The 15,889-nt window shown below is 50.3% G+C and overlaps 1 protein-coding gene across 2 annotated transcripts in view; it reads right to left on the bottom strand.

The window, feature by feature from the left end:
- The window catches only part of MARK4 (MAP/microtubule affinity-regulating kinase 4), a 48,393-nt gene that overhangs the window by 15,576 nt on the left and 16,928 nt on the right, over positions 1 to 15,889 (bottom strand). For both annotated transcript variants that reach the window (XM_006901227.1, XM_006901226.1), the window contains exons 7-12: positions 14,337 to 14,393; positions 10,411 to 10,647; positions 6,039 to 6,158; positions 5,562 to 5,661; positions 3,082 to 3,191; positions 2,834 to 2,993 (exon numbers count right to left, since the gene is read on the bottom strand). In XM_006901227.1, coding sequence (XP_006901289.1) covers positions 2,834 to 2,993; positions 3,082 to 3,191; positions 5,562 to 5,661; positions 6,039 to 6,158; positions 10,411 to 10,647; positions 14,337 to 14,393 — 784 coding nt within the window. The remainder of the gene's footprint in view (positions 1 to 2,833; positions 2,994 to 3,081; positions 3,192 to 5,561; positions 5,662 to 6,038; positions 6,159 to 10,410; positions 10,648 to 14,336; positions 14,394 to 15,889) is intronic.

Here is a 15,889-nt window from a genome sequence, read left to right as displayed (position 1 = left end):
GGGATAAATAATGAACACTGCATTGAAACACATGAGGGAAAGAGCATGACAAGAGTCCAGAATAAAAGCTGCATAACAAACTGGTCTGGGGGGTTGGGGGAGGGACGAAACTGCGAAACAATGAAATAATCTTTTTAAAGAGAGAAGTGAACTGGGGGGAGGTAGGGAGGAAAATGTGCAACAATGAATGAATGGGAATACAAATTTTCTGTAAATTTTTGTTAAAATAGCAATAAAAAATAAATTTTTCTTTTTACAAAAAGCTGGTTGCTGGAACTCATCCAGAGATGTATAGCATCAGAAGCCTGAAGGAGGGTGCTCTGTGTAGATTCTGACTTGACAGCAGTGGGCTTGGGTTTGGCTTTTTTCACTAGTTCTAGAACCAGGAGGTTAAATGTCTTCTAGAACATTCTAGATACTAATCCTTAGGAAGCTTAATGATTCTAAAATCCCAGAAATGGAATGATGACAGAAAAGCAGTGATGGAACACAACAGTGACAAAGCTAGGCACTCATCAGTAATCCCTCCTTCATGAAAGACGCCTTAGTACTCCAAACGTCTCCATGTGGAGATTTTAAAGGTTACGACGTACTACTGGAGTCTCTGAGTAGTTAACGTGTTTGACTGCTAACAGAATGGATGGTGGTTCAAGTCTACTCAGTTGTGTCTTGGAGGAAAAGCCCTGGTAATCTACTTCCAAAAAAATCCACTGCTGAAAACCCAATAGTGGATAAATGGAAATGAGAATCACAGAGAGGAACTGGGAAGAGTGCTGTTACAAGGGGGGAACGGTAATTAACACCATGAAACAAAATCTGTACAAATGACTGAATGGAAAATCAACTGCTCCGGAAACTTTCATTAAAAGTACAATTTAAAACAAAACAAAAACAGGTGAGCTCTGGTGGTCGAGTGGCAAGAAGCTGCACTGCAATCCCAGAGGTGAGTGGTTCAAATCCACCAGATCCTCTGCTGGAGAAGGAGGGACAATCTCCTCCTGTACCATTCAGATCCAATTAGACAGTATACACACCCACACACATCCACAAATACCCCCCAAAAAATAACCAAACAAAACCATAAAAAAGAAACTCTATGGAAAAACACACAATAAAGATCTGGTTAGACAAATTAATCAATGGCAATTACTGCTTTAAGTCAGAATGCCTATGAAAAACCAGTATGACTTGTAAATCTTCACTTAAGAGATAGTTCGCAACAGCGGATGAACAGAAATCCAAAGTCTCTGTAAACTTTAAAAGAAACATAGTTTACTCAGACAGACAGGCATTAAGTCCATTTTCTTGACTGTATTAATGTTCTAACTAGAGACTAAGGAGTTCCAGTAGTGAAGTGGTTAAAACAGGTGGCTACCAAACAAAAGATTAGGAGTTCAGATCCACCACCTACCCCGAGGGGGAGAAGTAACGAGAGCTTTGGAAACCTGTCAGTTCTGCTCTACCCGGCGAGGTTGCCACGAGTTGGAATCAGCTCAACCAACAGCAGCGGTTCTCTTTTTCTGGTTTAACTCTAGGTTGTCAAACATTTCTTAGGACTTTCTGGGCTAATGTGTTATATATGGATGAGGAAAAGGAGTCCCAGGGGAGAGGAATGGCTTGATGAAAACAGTGATGATGATGACGGGGCCAGGGGCAGGACCTGGCACACCCTGGTGAGGGCTATGTTTCTTTCCTGACAGCCCTCTTTCCACCCGAGTGCCCTCAGGATCATCTATGGTTCCCGATGAAGATTAAGAAGCAGGATGGGCTTCTGAAACAACAGGCCCTCGGAATCCCTAGGAAAAGCCCCGTCCTACAGAGGTGTCACAGGAAGCTGTACCGTCAACCTAGGGGCACTCAGTTCAATCCACCAGCTGCTTCGAGGGATAAAGATGGGCAATAATCTCCTGCTGTGCGATTTACAGCCTCTGATAACCTCCACAGCCAGAGGGTTAGCTGTGAGTCAGTTCTGACTCCATGGCTCATAACAACATGTTGTTAGATGCTGCTGCTGAGTCCAGTACAACTCAGGGCAACCCTGTGACAAACAGATCTGAACCCTGTCCCACCCTGTGCCATCGTCACAATCTCTAACACGCTCAAGCCTCTTGCTGCAGTCACTGTGTCAAGCCACTAAGTTGAGGGTCTTCCTCTCTTTTGCCATCCCTCCACCTTCCCAAGCGTGTCCCTTTTCCAATGAATAGCCTTTCCAAGTAACACGACCAAAACATGTGAGATGAAGCTTTATCATCTTTGCCTCCAAGAAGCACCATTTCTAAGACTTATCTGTTTGTTCTCCTGGCGGTCCATGGATTATGCAGTGCTTTTCTCCAACAACACAGTTCAAAGACATCAATTCTTCTACTGTTATCTTTATTCACAGTCCAGCCCTCAGCAATATAGCAAATGACTGAAAAGATGATGGCCTGAATCAGGTGTACCTTAGTCCTCAAGCTAATGGCATTGCTCCTTAACAACATAGGGTTGCTATAAGCTGGACTCAAATGACAGCAGCGGGTGATGGGTACAGACAAGGTACATCAGCCAAGACCCTAATTTAATTTGCACCTTTTGCCCTCTAAACTATGAGAAGCTAGCTCTGGTGGTGCAGCGGACAGCAGTGCTGCTAGCCCATGGCTGCATTTCTCTGGCAATATGCACGTAGCAGCGGCTCCTTGGGAGAAGACAGGCAGCCTCGGAAACCTGATAGAGGGTCTGCTAAGACTCTGAACCAATGCCACGGCATTGAGAAGAGAAGAAATACAAGAGAAATTTCTGCTCTTGAAAGTCGCTGACATGCTAGCAAGGGCAGAGGGCCTGGGGCCAGACTCACAGAAGTCGCTGTGCCGACGCTGGCGGTGGTAGGTGGAGGATGCTGTCCGCTGCCCCTTGCTGTGACTGGCACCTTTGCTGGAGCTTGTCCCGTTGGTAGTGTCGCTGGGCGCCCGCACCCGTGCCAGGGCCAGTCCTGGGCCACCCCGGTCCCCACCCTCCTGCAAGAAGACACAGAGCCTCAGTCCCTGGCCCATCTGTCCCGAGTCCCTCCACCCTGGACCATGCACACCCGATGTGACCTCTGACCTCAGTCTTCCTGCCCAGCAGGAGGTAGGTGGCAGTCACTTCGTTGTACTTCTGGCTGGTCAAGGCCTCTTTGATTTCTTCCCGAGTGTAGCCCATGCCCACCATCACCTCTGGGGGAGTCGGATGGAGAGAGAGGGGGGTCAGTTTCCCCAGACCAACCCTCGGAAGAAAGGCCTGGCAATCTACTAAAAAGCCATTTCTGAGCCAGGTCACTAAGGCCTGTCCAGTATCCATTGCCTCACGTTTTCTTTGGGAGAATAGTCCATCCCTCCTCAATCAACTGACTGGCCCCAGCCTGCTCCCAGTCCTCCATCACTTCACCCCCAAGAGAAAAAAAACACAGTTAAATTCTGACTTATGGTCACTCCAGTGTGTATCAATCATCACAATGAACAATACCCCAGTGTTTTCAAGCATGATTTCTGCAAAGCAGATTGCCAGGCCTTTCATCCGAGGGTGGACTTGAACTGCCAACCTCTACTTAACTGTCTGTGCCATCAACGCACATCCTCTTCAGGTTCCAAGCGTGAATATATAAATCAGGTCAGGCCAATCAGAGTGCTCCACGCCCAAAGTCACATGGATTGGTTCAGAGGTAACCAATAAGCACTAGCCTCGGGCTTCTACTGAAACATCACTAGGATGAGCTGTGGCCAGCTTATTTCTATGGGTGAGAACTGTCAATGACGGTCTGTGGGCACCTGGATCCTGCTACACCTGAAGCCTCCATAATGCTGGTCTTTTCAGTGAAATGAATTGATATATATTATTACTATTACAGCAAACCATATAAAATTGCTGATGTTCAAAGATGTCAGTTTCTTATATTTCACTGTGTTATTACTGTGACTCACTCGTGGTGATAAAGTGACAGAATCCCTGGTGTCCTGGCCCCTCACAGCAGCCGCCACGGGACCATCAATAAAAGCCTGCCTGTTTCCATGATGCTGTGCAACTTATAGTGGAGCTTCCAGACTAAAGACACACTAGGAAGAAAAGCCTGGCAATCTACTAAAAATCAGGCCCTGAAAACTCCACAGATCAAAACAGTTTGATCTCCAACCAGTCATAGGCCGGGGCAGGACCAGACAGCATTTATTTCTGTTGTGTATGGGGTCAATATCAGGGTGATGGCTAATAAAATGACATTACTGTTATTATTATCCTCTTTAAACAGCTTGGATTTGGGTTTACTGTTGCCTCCAACCATGAAAATCCAGACTGATGCAGCCAGGCTCTGGCGATGGCCTCAGTTTCCTTATCAATTCTCCAGTTAATGTAGAATTAGGGGTTATTGGCTGGTTCCAAGGGACTCTTCATGGGACAGGAGTGCACAGACTTCAAGCTGGAGGGACCAGGATGCAAAGGGGTGGGCAGGTGAGGCCCCAGCCAAGGTGAGAGGTTCTTAAAATGAGCTGAACATCAACAATGTGTGCTCAACTATTTACAGAATCACTGTGTGACAAAAATTTGGTTGTGTTTACAGTGAAACTTCACACAGCAGATAAGCTTCCCATTCAACAATTTTTACACACGGTGTTCAATGACATTAGTGACACTCTTCACACCGTGCGGACAAGCTCAGGATTTTCGATGTGGTGTTTATTGTTCCTTTACCTTGTTTTAAATATTACAAGCCAATGTGCACTTAGTACATACCAGGCCCTTTAAGTAAATGAGCTCTTTTGAGATTCCTAATAGCTCTCTGAAAAGAAACCCTGACAACATAGTGGTTAAAGCATTTGATGGCTCACTGAAAGGTCAGTGGTTCAAACCCATCAGGTGCTCCTTGCGGCGAAAGATGAGGCCGTCTGCTTCCATAAAGCTGCACAGCCCTGGGAACCCTGTGGGGCCAATTTACTCTGCCTGTGGGTTTGCTCTCAGTCTGAACTGATGTGACAGCCACAGGTTTGTGCCTGGGTTTGTTTTGGTTTTAAAACAACCTCAGGGATTGGTTCAATGATTATGACTGTTTTAAAAACGAGTCACAAAAAAAAACCCAAACAGAAGAACAATTGCCTCAGGTTAATTCAGACTTATGGTGACCCCACATGTGCAGAAAAAAACAAGGGTGCCAGAGAGTCTTAAAGAGCTGATTTTCCATAAACAGAACACCAGGACTTTCTTCCTATGGTCCTCTGGGTGGGTTTGAACCATCTCCTTTAGGTCAGCAGCTGAGCCTGTGCTTCTTGTACAGAAGACTCTGTTGTTGCAAGTGTCACCAAGTGCTACACCCCCAAGCCTCCTCCCATGTCCATTTTATAAATGAGTAAGTAAAAGCACAGAGAGGGACTGCCACTTGCTCAGGGTCACACAGCTAAATGTTGTGACTGGAGGCCCAGCTTTCCCCTAGCCTTCTAAACAGCCTTGAAAGCTCTTTGAATGCTTCCTCAAGGGGAGTGGGTGCTGAGGACTCCTGCATGATGGCTCCAAGGCTCATGGCCCCAAGGAGGTGGGACCCCACCCTTCCTGCTCCTTACCGATCCGCTTGGTGTCCCCAAAGTCCTCCTCGGGCTCTGTGTATGGCTTCAACTCTTCACCTTCATACCCGATGTTGATCCATTTGTCTTTCATGATTTGCTGTGGGGGTTGGGAAGAGGAAACGGGTGAAGAGAAAGTGAAGTACAGAGAAATGCAGCTTCCCTGTCCTGGGGCACCTCCCCACACACTTTCGAGGCCTCATATCCCAGAATCCAGGGCTGTCTGAGCCCTGGTGTCTCCCGGCGCCCCGTTCCCCGTGAGCATCCTGATGCCACCCCCCTCCTCCGCAGCATCTGGGTCCCTGGCACCCTGTAATCATGCTAGGAGCTCATTAGCTAATTACCGGCCTGGCAGGGTGTGGGGGAGTCCTGTGGGGGCATCAGGGAGGGCTCAAGTCTATACCCTGCCTCCCCAGTGGATCTCCAAAGGTGGGGGCAGAGTGGGGGGCAGGCAAGATTTGTGGGGCCAAGGCTCACCTCAAGAGTGCAGCGTTTTGCTGGGTTCAGCACCAAAAATCTCCGCAGGATGCTCTCACAGTCAGTGGACATGTAGAAGGGGACCCGGTACTTCCCTCGGAGGACACGCTCCCGCAGCTCCTGGGGGGGACGGCACTGGGTGAGGGTCACTCGCCCGGCCGGCCTCCTCCCCAGGCCCCACCAGGTCCCCACGCACACCTCATACACAGACATCCACTATCCACAGATACACTCACAATACATCCACCATGCTCTTGTTTTCAGGGGCCACTGAGGTGGAAGTGACTCACAGCTGACCCGCCAGGGGGTTTTCGGCGTCCGTGAACTGGACAGGAGGAGATGACCCATCTCTCTCTCGGAGCAGCTTGGATACAAACCGTGTGCCTTTGGCTTGGCAGGGCAACTCCGTACTGCTAGACCACCAGAGAGAGCTCCAGTATCATAAAAATACACACACATACTGCAATCCCAGAGGTACACGGTTCAAATCCACCAGATGCTCTGCCGGAGAAGGGGGGACAATTTCCTCCTGTACCAGTCAGATCTGATTTGATGGTACACGCACAAAAAATAATAATATATATATAAAAAAAATACACATATCACCACACACCTAAGTACAGATGGCACACGCACGTCACATAAAACACATGCTCATCATGTATGAATACACCACATTCACACATCACAAACATTACATAAACAATATACACACCACATAGCACAGGTCACAAGAAATACACATACCAGACATTATACACACACACCACCCACCCACATATCAGATACACACATGCACATATTCCACATAAACAACACATAAACCACCCACAGCCTCTCATACTTTAAAAGCATATGCTGTTACTCTTACGTGCTGTCAAGTCAGAATCAACTCTTAGGTGACCCTCTAGCAAGTTTTTCTCCCTTGGAGATAGATTTGAACTGCCTGCCTTTGGGTTGGCAGTGCAACTCTTTACCCATCAGACCATGAAAGCGCCCTTACATGCACATACGTACCACACACACACGCACATCATATACATTCACCTTCACCCAACTCCTTACAGAACCAATGGCCCAGACCAGGTAAGCAAAACCCCATTCATTTTTCTGGCTTTCGTATTCTACCTGAAAAATGGGAACGTCATACCTAACACAGCATTTTTTTTAAAAAAAGAATATTTTTAACAATATGATTTTTCACTCCAACGAAATTTTACAGAGAAGGCCAATTCTCGAAGCCTAATGAAAGAGGAAGAGGGCAAGTGGTTGGTCTCTGGGGCCTCCGTCTCATCTGTAAGCAGAGCTCAGGGTCCCCATCCTGTAACGATGCCCCGGGATAGAAATGAGTTTATGGGTAGTTATTAGAGGAACCCTGGCGTTAGGTCCAGTGGTTAAGGCAGTCAGCAGCTAACTGGAAGGTCAGTGGTTCAAACCCACCATCTGCTCTATGGGAGAAAGACATGGCAGTCTGCTGTAGTTAAGATTTACAGCCTCGCTAACTCTATGGGGAACTTGTACTGTGTCCTTTAGGGTCACTGAGACCAAATGGCTTGCCTGGACAGCAGTGGGTCCCAGTTTGGGTTTGGTGAGGATGTCGTTCCATGCCCTAGACTGTGGCAGACCAGGAGGGGGCCACCTGTCCGTTCTGACCCGCAGGGACCTCTGGTGTGCAGTTTGTAGGCAGCTGACTGCTAACCTCAAGCCCACGCCTCTGACAGTTCAAAGCTGAGAGAGGTGTGATTTACTGCCTCCCAAAAACCCACTGGAAGGCCAGCTCGGGGTCGGTTGCGACTCGACGGCAATGACTTTCGCATTTACAGACCTTACTGGACAAAGTGGAACTGCTCATAGGGTCCCGAAAGCAGGAAGCTAACTACGGAAGCCGACTGCCTCGTCTTTCTCCCAGGGTGGGTTCAAACCACCCACCTTTTGATAAGCAGCCTGCTACTTAACCAGTTACCACACTAGAGCTCTTTCAGGAACTGGAGAACTGGAGACAACAGAAAATGGACATGGAGGCACATGGAGGGGGGGGTCACCCTCTTGGGGTGGCATGTCCCTGGCATTCTCCTCCAAGCCCTGGAGACATGCACCTGGGAGCGTCCCGGGTCTACAGATCTTTGCAGCCAACGGCTCATGAATATTTCACAAAACCTATCATGTTCAGAAGGCGCTCTAGTGATGCACTCAGTGCATTACATGCTGGGTTGCAAACCAACAGGTCAGCAGTTCAAATCTGCGATCTGCTCCTTGGGAGAACCATGAGGCAGTCTGCTCCCAGAAATATTTACAGCCTCGGAACACAGGTGCATGGTCGATGTGAGTGTGGATCGACTGGAAGGCAGTCCGTTCTGAGGCAAGCTGAGTTCCAAGCACAGTAGAAGTATCTAACACTGATTCTCCCAACAATGGTTAGGGAGCAGAGTTACTATACCTATCTTCCAGATGGGAAGATCAAGGCCCAGAGAGGTTATGTCACTTGCTCAGGGTTGCAAAGCCAGTAAGCAACAATTCCTGGGTTCAATTCCTGGGCACAGGCTATTCCACTGTGTCTGTCTCAGGGCTACAAGTGCATCCTTTTAATGTTCCCATTTTATAGATGAGAAAAGGAAGTTCAGAAAGAGGCTTCCCTAAGGTCACAAAGCAAGGACACAACAGAGGCAGGGTCTTGGAGGGAGCTGCACGCCTCCTCCAACCGAAACAGGATGGGTGTGGCTAGTTGGAAACTAGGAAAAGCAGACGTGATCAGGGTCTGGGGCAGGGGGACCCCAACTTGGCTTTTTTGAAGCGTCTCCTGCTGACAGCATTGGGCATAGAATATTTATTCTACAAAAGGAGCTCCCAGTTGTGGGTCCCTTCTGAGGGTCGGGTGCTGCGCTAGGTGAGGACTTTGTACGCTAGCTAAGTGGACCCTTGTGTCTTTCTCACGAGGGGGCGATCATCGAACAGAGGGAAAACTGAGGCTCGGAGGGACTGAGGACATGGTAAGAAGGGGGTTCCTTTCTTCTCCTCCTCCTCCTCACTCAAATCTCTGCCCTGGCGCCCTCTCCTGGGTCAGCACTTCCCTGACCCCTTTTCAAATCACTGTTGTCACCAGGGGCTGCACTGCCGGGCAGAACCTTCCTGCGGCGGGAAACCCCCCACCTGCACCCACTCACATCAAGGCACCAGGCAGCCCAAAGGGGGCCTTCCCTGCAACATCCTGGTGACCTATCACGACTCACTCAACTCCCCTCCTCGTGACTAAGTGCACAGGGTTGAACCGTGTGCTCTGCACGAATTTCAAGGGCTGATTATTTTCCGAGAAAGACAGCCAGGCCATTCTTCCGAGGCTCCTGTGGGTGGACTCAAACCACAGACCTTGCAGTCAGCAGCTGGGCGTGTTAATCACCTGCGCTACCCAGAGACTTTTCCACTTAACCTCATGTTTGCAATGCCTCTTCGTGTTGCAGCACTATGAGGGGGTCAGGATTTCTGTCTGTTTACACAGTCAGTACTGACTGAAGCTGTCAAGGATTTCACTGGCTTAGATCCACAATCAGGGCCCAGGGAAAAATGATCTACTTCATGGTGTAAATCTGCTGCACAAGAACTCAAACAAGGTGCTAGAGCAAATATGCAACTGTAAAGACTAAGGTGTGCCTGACCCAGGACACATTTTCAATTGTCCTGTGTGTGCTCAGGAGCTCCTGGTGGCTTCGTTCTAAGGATTTGCACTGCCAGCCCAAAGGCATGCAGTTTGAATTCACCAGCTGCTCTCGCCTCTGAAAACACGCTGGAAGATTAGTTACAAGTCCATTCTGACACAATGGTACACAACAACAACATACACTCATGAGGAAGCTAGAAATGAGTAAAAAAGGCACAAGAAGAACGAAGCATTTGAATTATGTTGTTGACGAAGAGCATCGAATATATACTACCAGCAGCCAGAAGAATGGATAAATCAGTCTTGGAAAAAGTGCAGCAAGGAGGCTCCTTGGAACCAAGGGTGATGGTGATGAGCCCTCCTCTCATGCACTCTGGGTGTTTTCACTCTGCATATGGGGTCACTATAAACTGGAACCAACACCCAACAACAATGTTCACTCGCTGCTGTGTGTGCAAACCCAAAGGCATATCGTGACACACTAGGCGGTCAGTTCACATTCACGAGGGGGCAGGTGTGAACCCATTGGCTGCAAAGCCCATGCTACGACAGGCATGGTGCGGCAGCCTGGGCAGCGGGGACCCTGTCCTGCCTATGTCTTCAGGTCAACCTGTCCCTCTGGACCCCTTCAAGGAGGTGTGGGGAAGGTGGCAACCGACTGCAGGGGCCCGGAAGACCCCTCCCGGAGAGCAAGACGCAGTGCCCGGTCCCGTGCGGTACCTTGAGGTTGTGCCCGTCGAAGGGCAGGGAGCCGCTGACGAGCGTGTACAGGATGACGCCGAGGCTCCAGATGTCCACCTCCGGCCCGTCGTACTTCTTGCCCTGGAAGAGCTCGGGGGCGGCATACGGGGGGCTCCCACAGAACGTGTCCAGCTTCGAGCCCAGTGTGAACTCGTTGCTGAAGCCGAAGTCGGCGATCTTGATGTTGGCCTCAGCGTCCAGCAAGAGGTTCTCGGCCTGGGAGGGGAGAGGAGAGGGCAGAGGGTGGAACACTGGCATACATCCCATGTGGTCGTGCATGGTGGGCAGGAGCTGGCCCCCCGGGATGGGCTCTCAGTCCTGGCCCCAGGCTGTCTAACCTCAGACAGGCTGCTTCCTGTCTATGACTCAGTTTCCTCGTCTGTATGAATCCCAAACCAAATCCACTGCCATCGAGTCTAATCCAAATCAGAGGGATCCTGCAGAATCGCTGGGTCTCTGTGGCTGTAATATTTATACAAGCACAATGCCACTTTTTTCCTTGGGGAGCAGCTGGTGGCTGGTGGGTTTGAACTGTCGACCTTGTGACTGGCAGCTGATGTCTCTAAGTTCCACGGCAGCACTAGGTCTTCTTTGCCATACTTCAGAAAACTCAAAATCAATGCTGTGGGGTTGGAACTGACTCCCAGCTCACCTGCCACTAGGTTTCTGAGGCTGTAAATTGCCCAGGAGGAGACTGCCCATCTTTCCCCTCAGACCTTTTGGTGGATTCGAACCTGGATGGCGAAGCCTCCGAGTTACCAGGGCAACACCTTCCAGACTAGGTAACAGAGGCTCTTGTTATTGTTGTTGTGCTCTATCAAGTCAGAACCAACTCATGGCTGAGCCTCCAAGCTGGTTTTCAGAGGCTATAAATCACACGAGAGGAGACCACACATCTTTCTCCCACGGAGCACCAGGTGTATTTGAACCTCATACCTTTGAGATGGCAGTGCAACTTCTTACCATTAAAGCCACCAGGGCTCCCTCCCAGGCTCTGGGTTGATGAGGGTGGTTGTATGACGAGCTAAGGTTAAGAGCTTCCTGGGGGAATTCCCAGTGCTAACCCCAGCTCCCCAATCCCTTCACTGTGTGACTCTGGGCAGGTTACTAGACAGCTCTGTGCCTCAGTTCCCCTCCATGTAGACTGAAGATGATCAAAGGACCTGCTTCACTGGGAGGAGCCCTGGTGGTATACCTGGTGGTATAAGTGCTGGGCCACTGACTAAGAAGTCGACAGCTCAAATCCACCAAAGGCTCCTCGGGTGAAAGATGGGCCGTCTCCACCCATAAATGCAGACAGTATCGAGGTGGACTGGAACTGCCAGCCTCAGTGAGCAGTGCGGGCGCTTCGACCATCCTCACAGAGGATGTGACAGAGGCTTCCCACGGGGCAGGAGGACTGGATAGCAAGCGGGTCTGGGCTGGTAGCTCACTGGTGGCCAGGGGATCGGAGGAAAGTGCACGGAATAGAGTCAGGAACATAGCCATGTTCAATATTTGCTTCATATTGCTTTTGCTATTTAATGTCTTTGTGGGGTTTTCTGGCCATTTTTCACAGACCAGGAGAAGCAGGTTAGTAAGGTCACCTCAAGCCCTTAGTGAGTGGCTGAGCTGAGGTCCACGCCGAGCCTGCCTCGTCCAAGGCAGAGCGGGAGGGGGTTTCTGACTGCTTGTCTCATCTCTTCTCCTGACTGGAGACTCATAGAGCCCATCCTCCAAGACGTCGCCCACGTCTGACCCTGGTCTAGTGCCCGGCACCTCTGGTCTCCTCACACGCCTCCCTGCCTCCAGGTTTACTTGCATAGCACCCCAGAACCTGCTTCACAGCAGTTCCAGGTCCCCCTCTCCCCATCTGATCCTCTACAGTCTACCCCAACTTCAGGTTAACTGGGTCTCCCTGTGGCCCCAACCCGACACCCACGATTTTCTTGTGGCCACTGCCAGCGCCCTCTGTCAGGAGGCGTCCTCCCTCCAGCTTAAAGCTCACCATCCCATCAACTGCACACCTACAAGGCAACATCAAGCCTTCGAACTGTGCTTCTGACAAAGAGCACGGAGTGTCCCGTCCACCGCGAGACGCAATGACCCGGTGCCAGTCACAATGCATGTGAGCACGGCAGGGACTGATGGCGCAGGGCGGGGCAGGGCTTGGTCCTGTTGTCCAAGGGTCACTGTGAGTCACGGCAGACAACTCAAAGGCACCCAACAACAAAAGAGGGTGTGGCGGGACATGGAAGTTAGGAAGAGAAAGAGTGGACATTTAGAAACTTCTAGAACACTTTGACAAGAGACAGGCCAGGCTGAATCATCTTCTAGAGACTGGCGCTTGTATTTTCTTTTTCACTTCATTTTTCCCATCATTCACTTTTAACTCTGTTTATAATAAATGGTTATAATAAGAGTAAATTAACACAATTGCCACGTCCATTTTTTTAATGTGTCACAATTTAGTAACACGTAAGTGCATTAATTGTGAGGTTTTTGTCCGCTTCACAGATGATCATGGCCAGACGTCCCGTGCCAGCCAACCAAAACGCAATGCCGACTGAGCAATGGGGTCCCTGTCTCATTATCTCCGATCAGATTTTACCAAAGTGCCCATCTAACGTGGGCTGGAATGATAGTAAAAACTAGCCTGGTCCCTTCGCTGCAGAGGGTGTGAAACGCATTTTTTCTCAAAGCCCTCGGCCAGAAGCCCTGGTGGCATGGTGTGTGTCAAGTTTTCTGCTGCCAACCAATTGTTCAAATCTACCCCCGATTCCTTGTGAGAAAGAGAGCCCACAGCCTCTAAGATGTATAGCCTAGAGATTGTCATTAATTAATTACACTCATCAAAGCTACTCAATGCTATAAAAAATAAAACGCTTAGGACTCCTTATGTGAAACGCTGATAGGATTCATTAAACCTTTACTGAACAAGAAATTCATTCATAAAAATAAAAAATAACTTTTTGCATTTACTTTTTTGCATTTAAATAAAAAAATATTTTGCATTTAAAAAAAATACTTTTGGTGAGCTCTGGTGGCCTAGTGGCAAGAAGCTGTACTGCAATCCCAGAGGCGAGCAGTTCAAATCCACCAGATGCTCTGCTGGAGAAGGAGGGACAATCTCCTCCTGTGCCAGTCAGATCTAATTTGACAGTACACACACAAAAATTATTAAAAAAAATTAAAAAAAAAATACTTTTTTGCATTTAAAAAATATTTACAGCCTTTGAAACCCCCTAGAGGGTCCGTTATGGGCTGGAATCGGTATAATAGCAGTGGATTTGGTTTCTGCTTCACACACAGATGCTGGTAAACAGTAGGTGCTTAAGAAGTGCCAGTATGATCTGATGTGATCTGAACCAAAGGTTTACCTGTCCGATCTAAGAGAAGTTCAGAGACAGGTTGTACACTCTGTGAGGGGGTGTGGAGGGGATCCAGCCCTCTCCAGTCAGGTAATTCTTCCCTATTAGGGATCAATGTAGGTTCTGAGCACCTCAAACCCTGTGCCACCAGGGTCCAGGAACCCAGCACATCTCTAGAAAGTTCTTCTCAAGTTCTAAGGCTCCTGTGATAATAAGATTTCCCAAGGCAGTGGGACTCCCAGGCTCTAAAATCTAAATGGCTGGTCAAGGATTCCAGAATGTTCTAAAGCCTGAGAGCCAACAAGGCAGCAGTGGCTGCGAGCGTCCGGCGTCCTTGCCTGGTGCCCGTGTAACCGTGTGACTGTTCTAGGGCACTCCGTGCTGTCCCCTCAGCCCACGCCTCCGGTCCCCACCCTTACCATCATCCCTATCTGCTGGCCTTGAGCTGGACACAAAGGCCTGGGGAAATCCAGGCCTCTGGGTGCTGAGGGAGGGGGTGAGGAGAGGTGGGGGCTGCGGGGAAGCCAGGCGCTATAGGGCCTAGTGTTGACTCACCTTCAGGTCCCTATGTACAATGTTTTTCTGATGGCAATAGTGCACAGCCGATACAATCTAGGAGCGTGGAGGGGAGAAAATGCCAGTTACTTGTGGCTCCCAGACCCCTTCGCTTCCCTCAGGCACCCCAGGGATCCACTCACGCAGCACCCCTGAAATCCAGGCCTCCCTTCTCTCAGGCACAGGGGCAAGACTCCAGACAACCTGTGCGCCCCACACACCCCAATCAGCCACAGCACAAACCTCCCCCTGGCACTCGGCCCTTGGTCTCCGGCCCCTTGGGCCAGCCTCGTGCCCAGAGATCAGAACCTTGTCACTCCACGGATCTCAGAACAAGCCAGCAGGGCGTCCCCTCCCGGCCTGCACATCCACACCCCTCAGATCGCACACACCTGCAGGCTCGGCCACCAGCCCCAATCCGGCGTCTCAGGCCTTGTCGCATGAGCCCCTGGTGAACACACACGCAGATCTCTTGACGGATGCAAGCCCACTCACCTGCACGCCACCTCACCTCTCACCTGAGTACCTTCCCACCTGGGTGCCACTCACACCCACACAGCCCTTTGCCACACACACCTGGGCGTGCCCAGGCCTACACGGCCCCTTAAAACACACCTGCACAACTCCTGATGACACGCCTGGGTACCTTGACATTCAGACACCACCTTCCCACACACCTGGGCACCCTCACGCCGGTGCCGTCTTACACCTGCAGGCCCCTTCCCACACATACCTGGACAGTCTCTTAGCACACACCTGGACCACCTCACACCTACACCACCCCCTACCACATCGAAGGACAGCCCCACATCTGTACAGCCCCTCAGCACACACCCTGTCACCTTCACACTCACTTGTCCCTCAGGACACACCTGGAAATCCCCTTACCGCTCAGCGGATCACCTCACACACGCACAGCCACACACCTGGGCACGTTCACGCCCTCCTGTCCACACTCCGGCACCACCTCACACGCACGGGCCTATGTGCCCACACCTGGTCCACCGCCCACCTTCTTACACACCTGGACACCCACGTGCCTTTTTCCTCACTCCTGTGCTGCCCACTCACCTACTCAACCTTTGCCCCTTCCACTTCCACCTCTTTCACACACACCCCTGTGCCCTCCAAACCACACACCCCACTCCGGGCCCTCTCCAACCCTCTTACCTGAGCACTTACATACCTACAAACTGACATACTCACACCTGGGTTCCCACCCTCCCATACAGTGGACTGTACACACCCTCCTACAGGCCCACACCTTTTCAATACACACTTGGGCACCCACACGCCCTGCTTCCCACACGTCTGGTCCTCCCATCAAAATCCCTCAGCACCATACACTTGGACACACCTCTATACCTCGACACGATGCACCTGTGTGCCCCCATCCATCTACACATCTCAACACCACACACCTGTGCACCCGCGTGCCCCCTTATCCATCTACACACCTCCACACCACACACTGTGTTCCCCCTTACGCATCTACACACCTGGACACCACACACCCGTGTGCCCCCTTATCCATCTACACACCTGGACACCAC

Source organism: Elephantulus edwardii, unplaced genomic scaffold, assembly GCF_000299155.1.
Source record: "Elephantulus edwardii isolate Elephantulus edwardi_28Jun2011 unplaced genomic scaffold, EleEdw1.0 scaffold00315, whole genome shotgun sequence".
NCBI lineage: Eukaryota > Metazoa > Chordata > Mammalia > Macroscelidea > Macroscelididae > Elephantulus > Elephantulus edwardii.
Note: the sequence above shows the minus strand (reverse complement) of the source record. Positions and strands in the feature narration are given on the sequence as shown.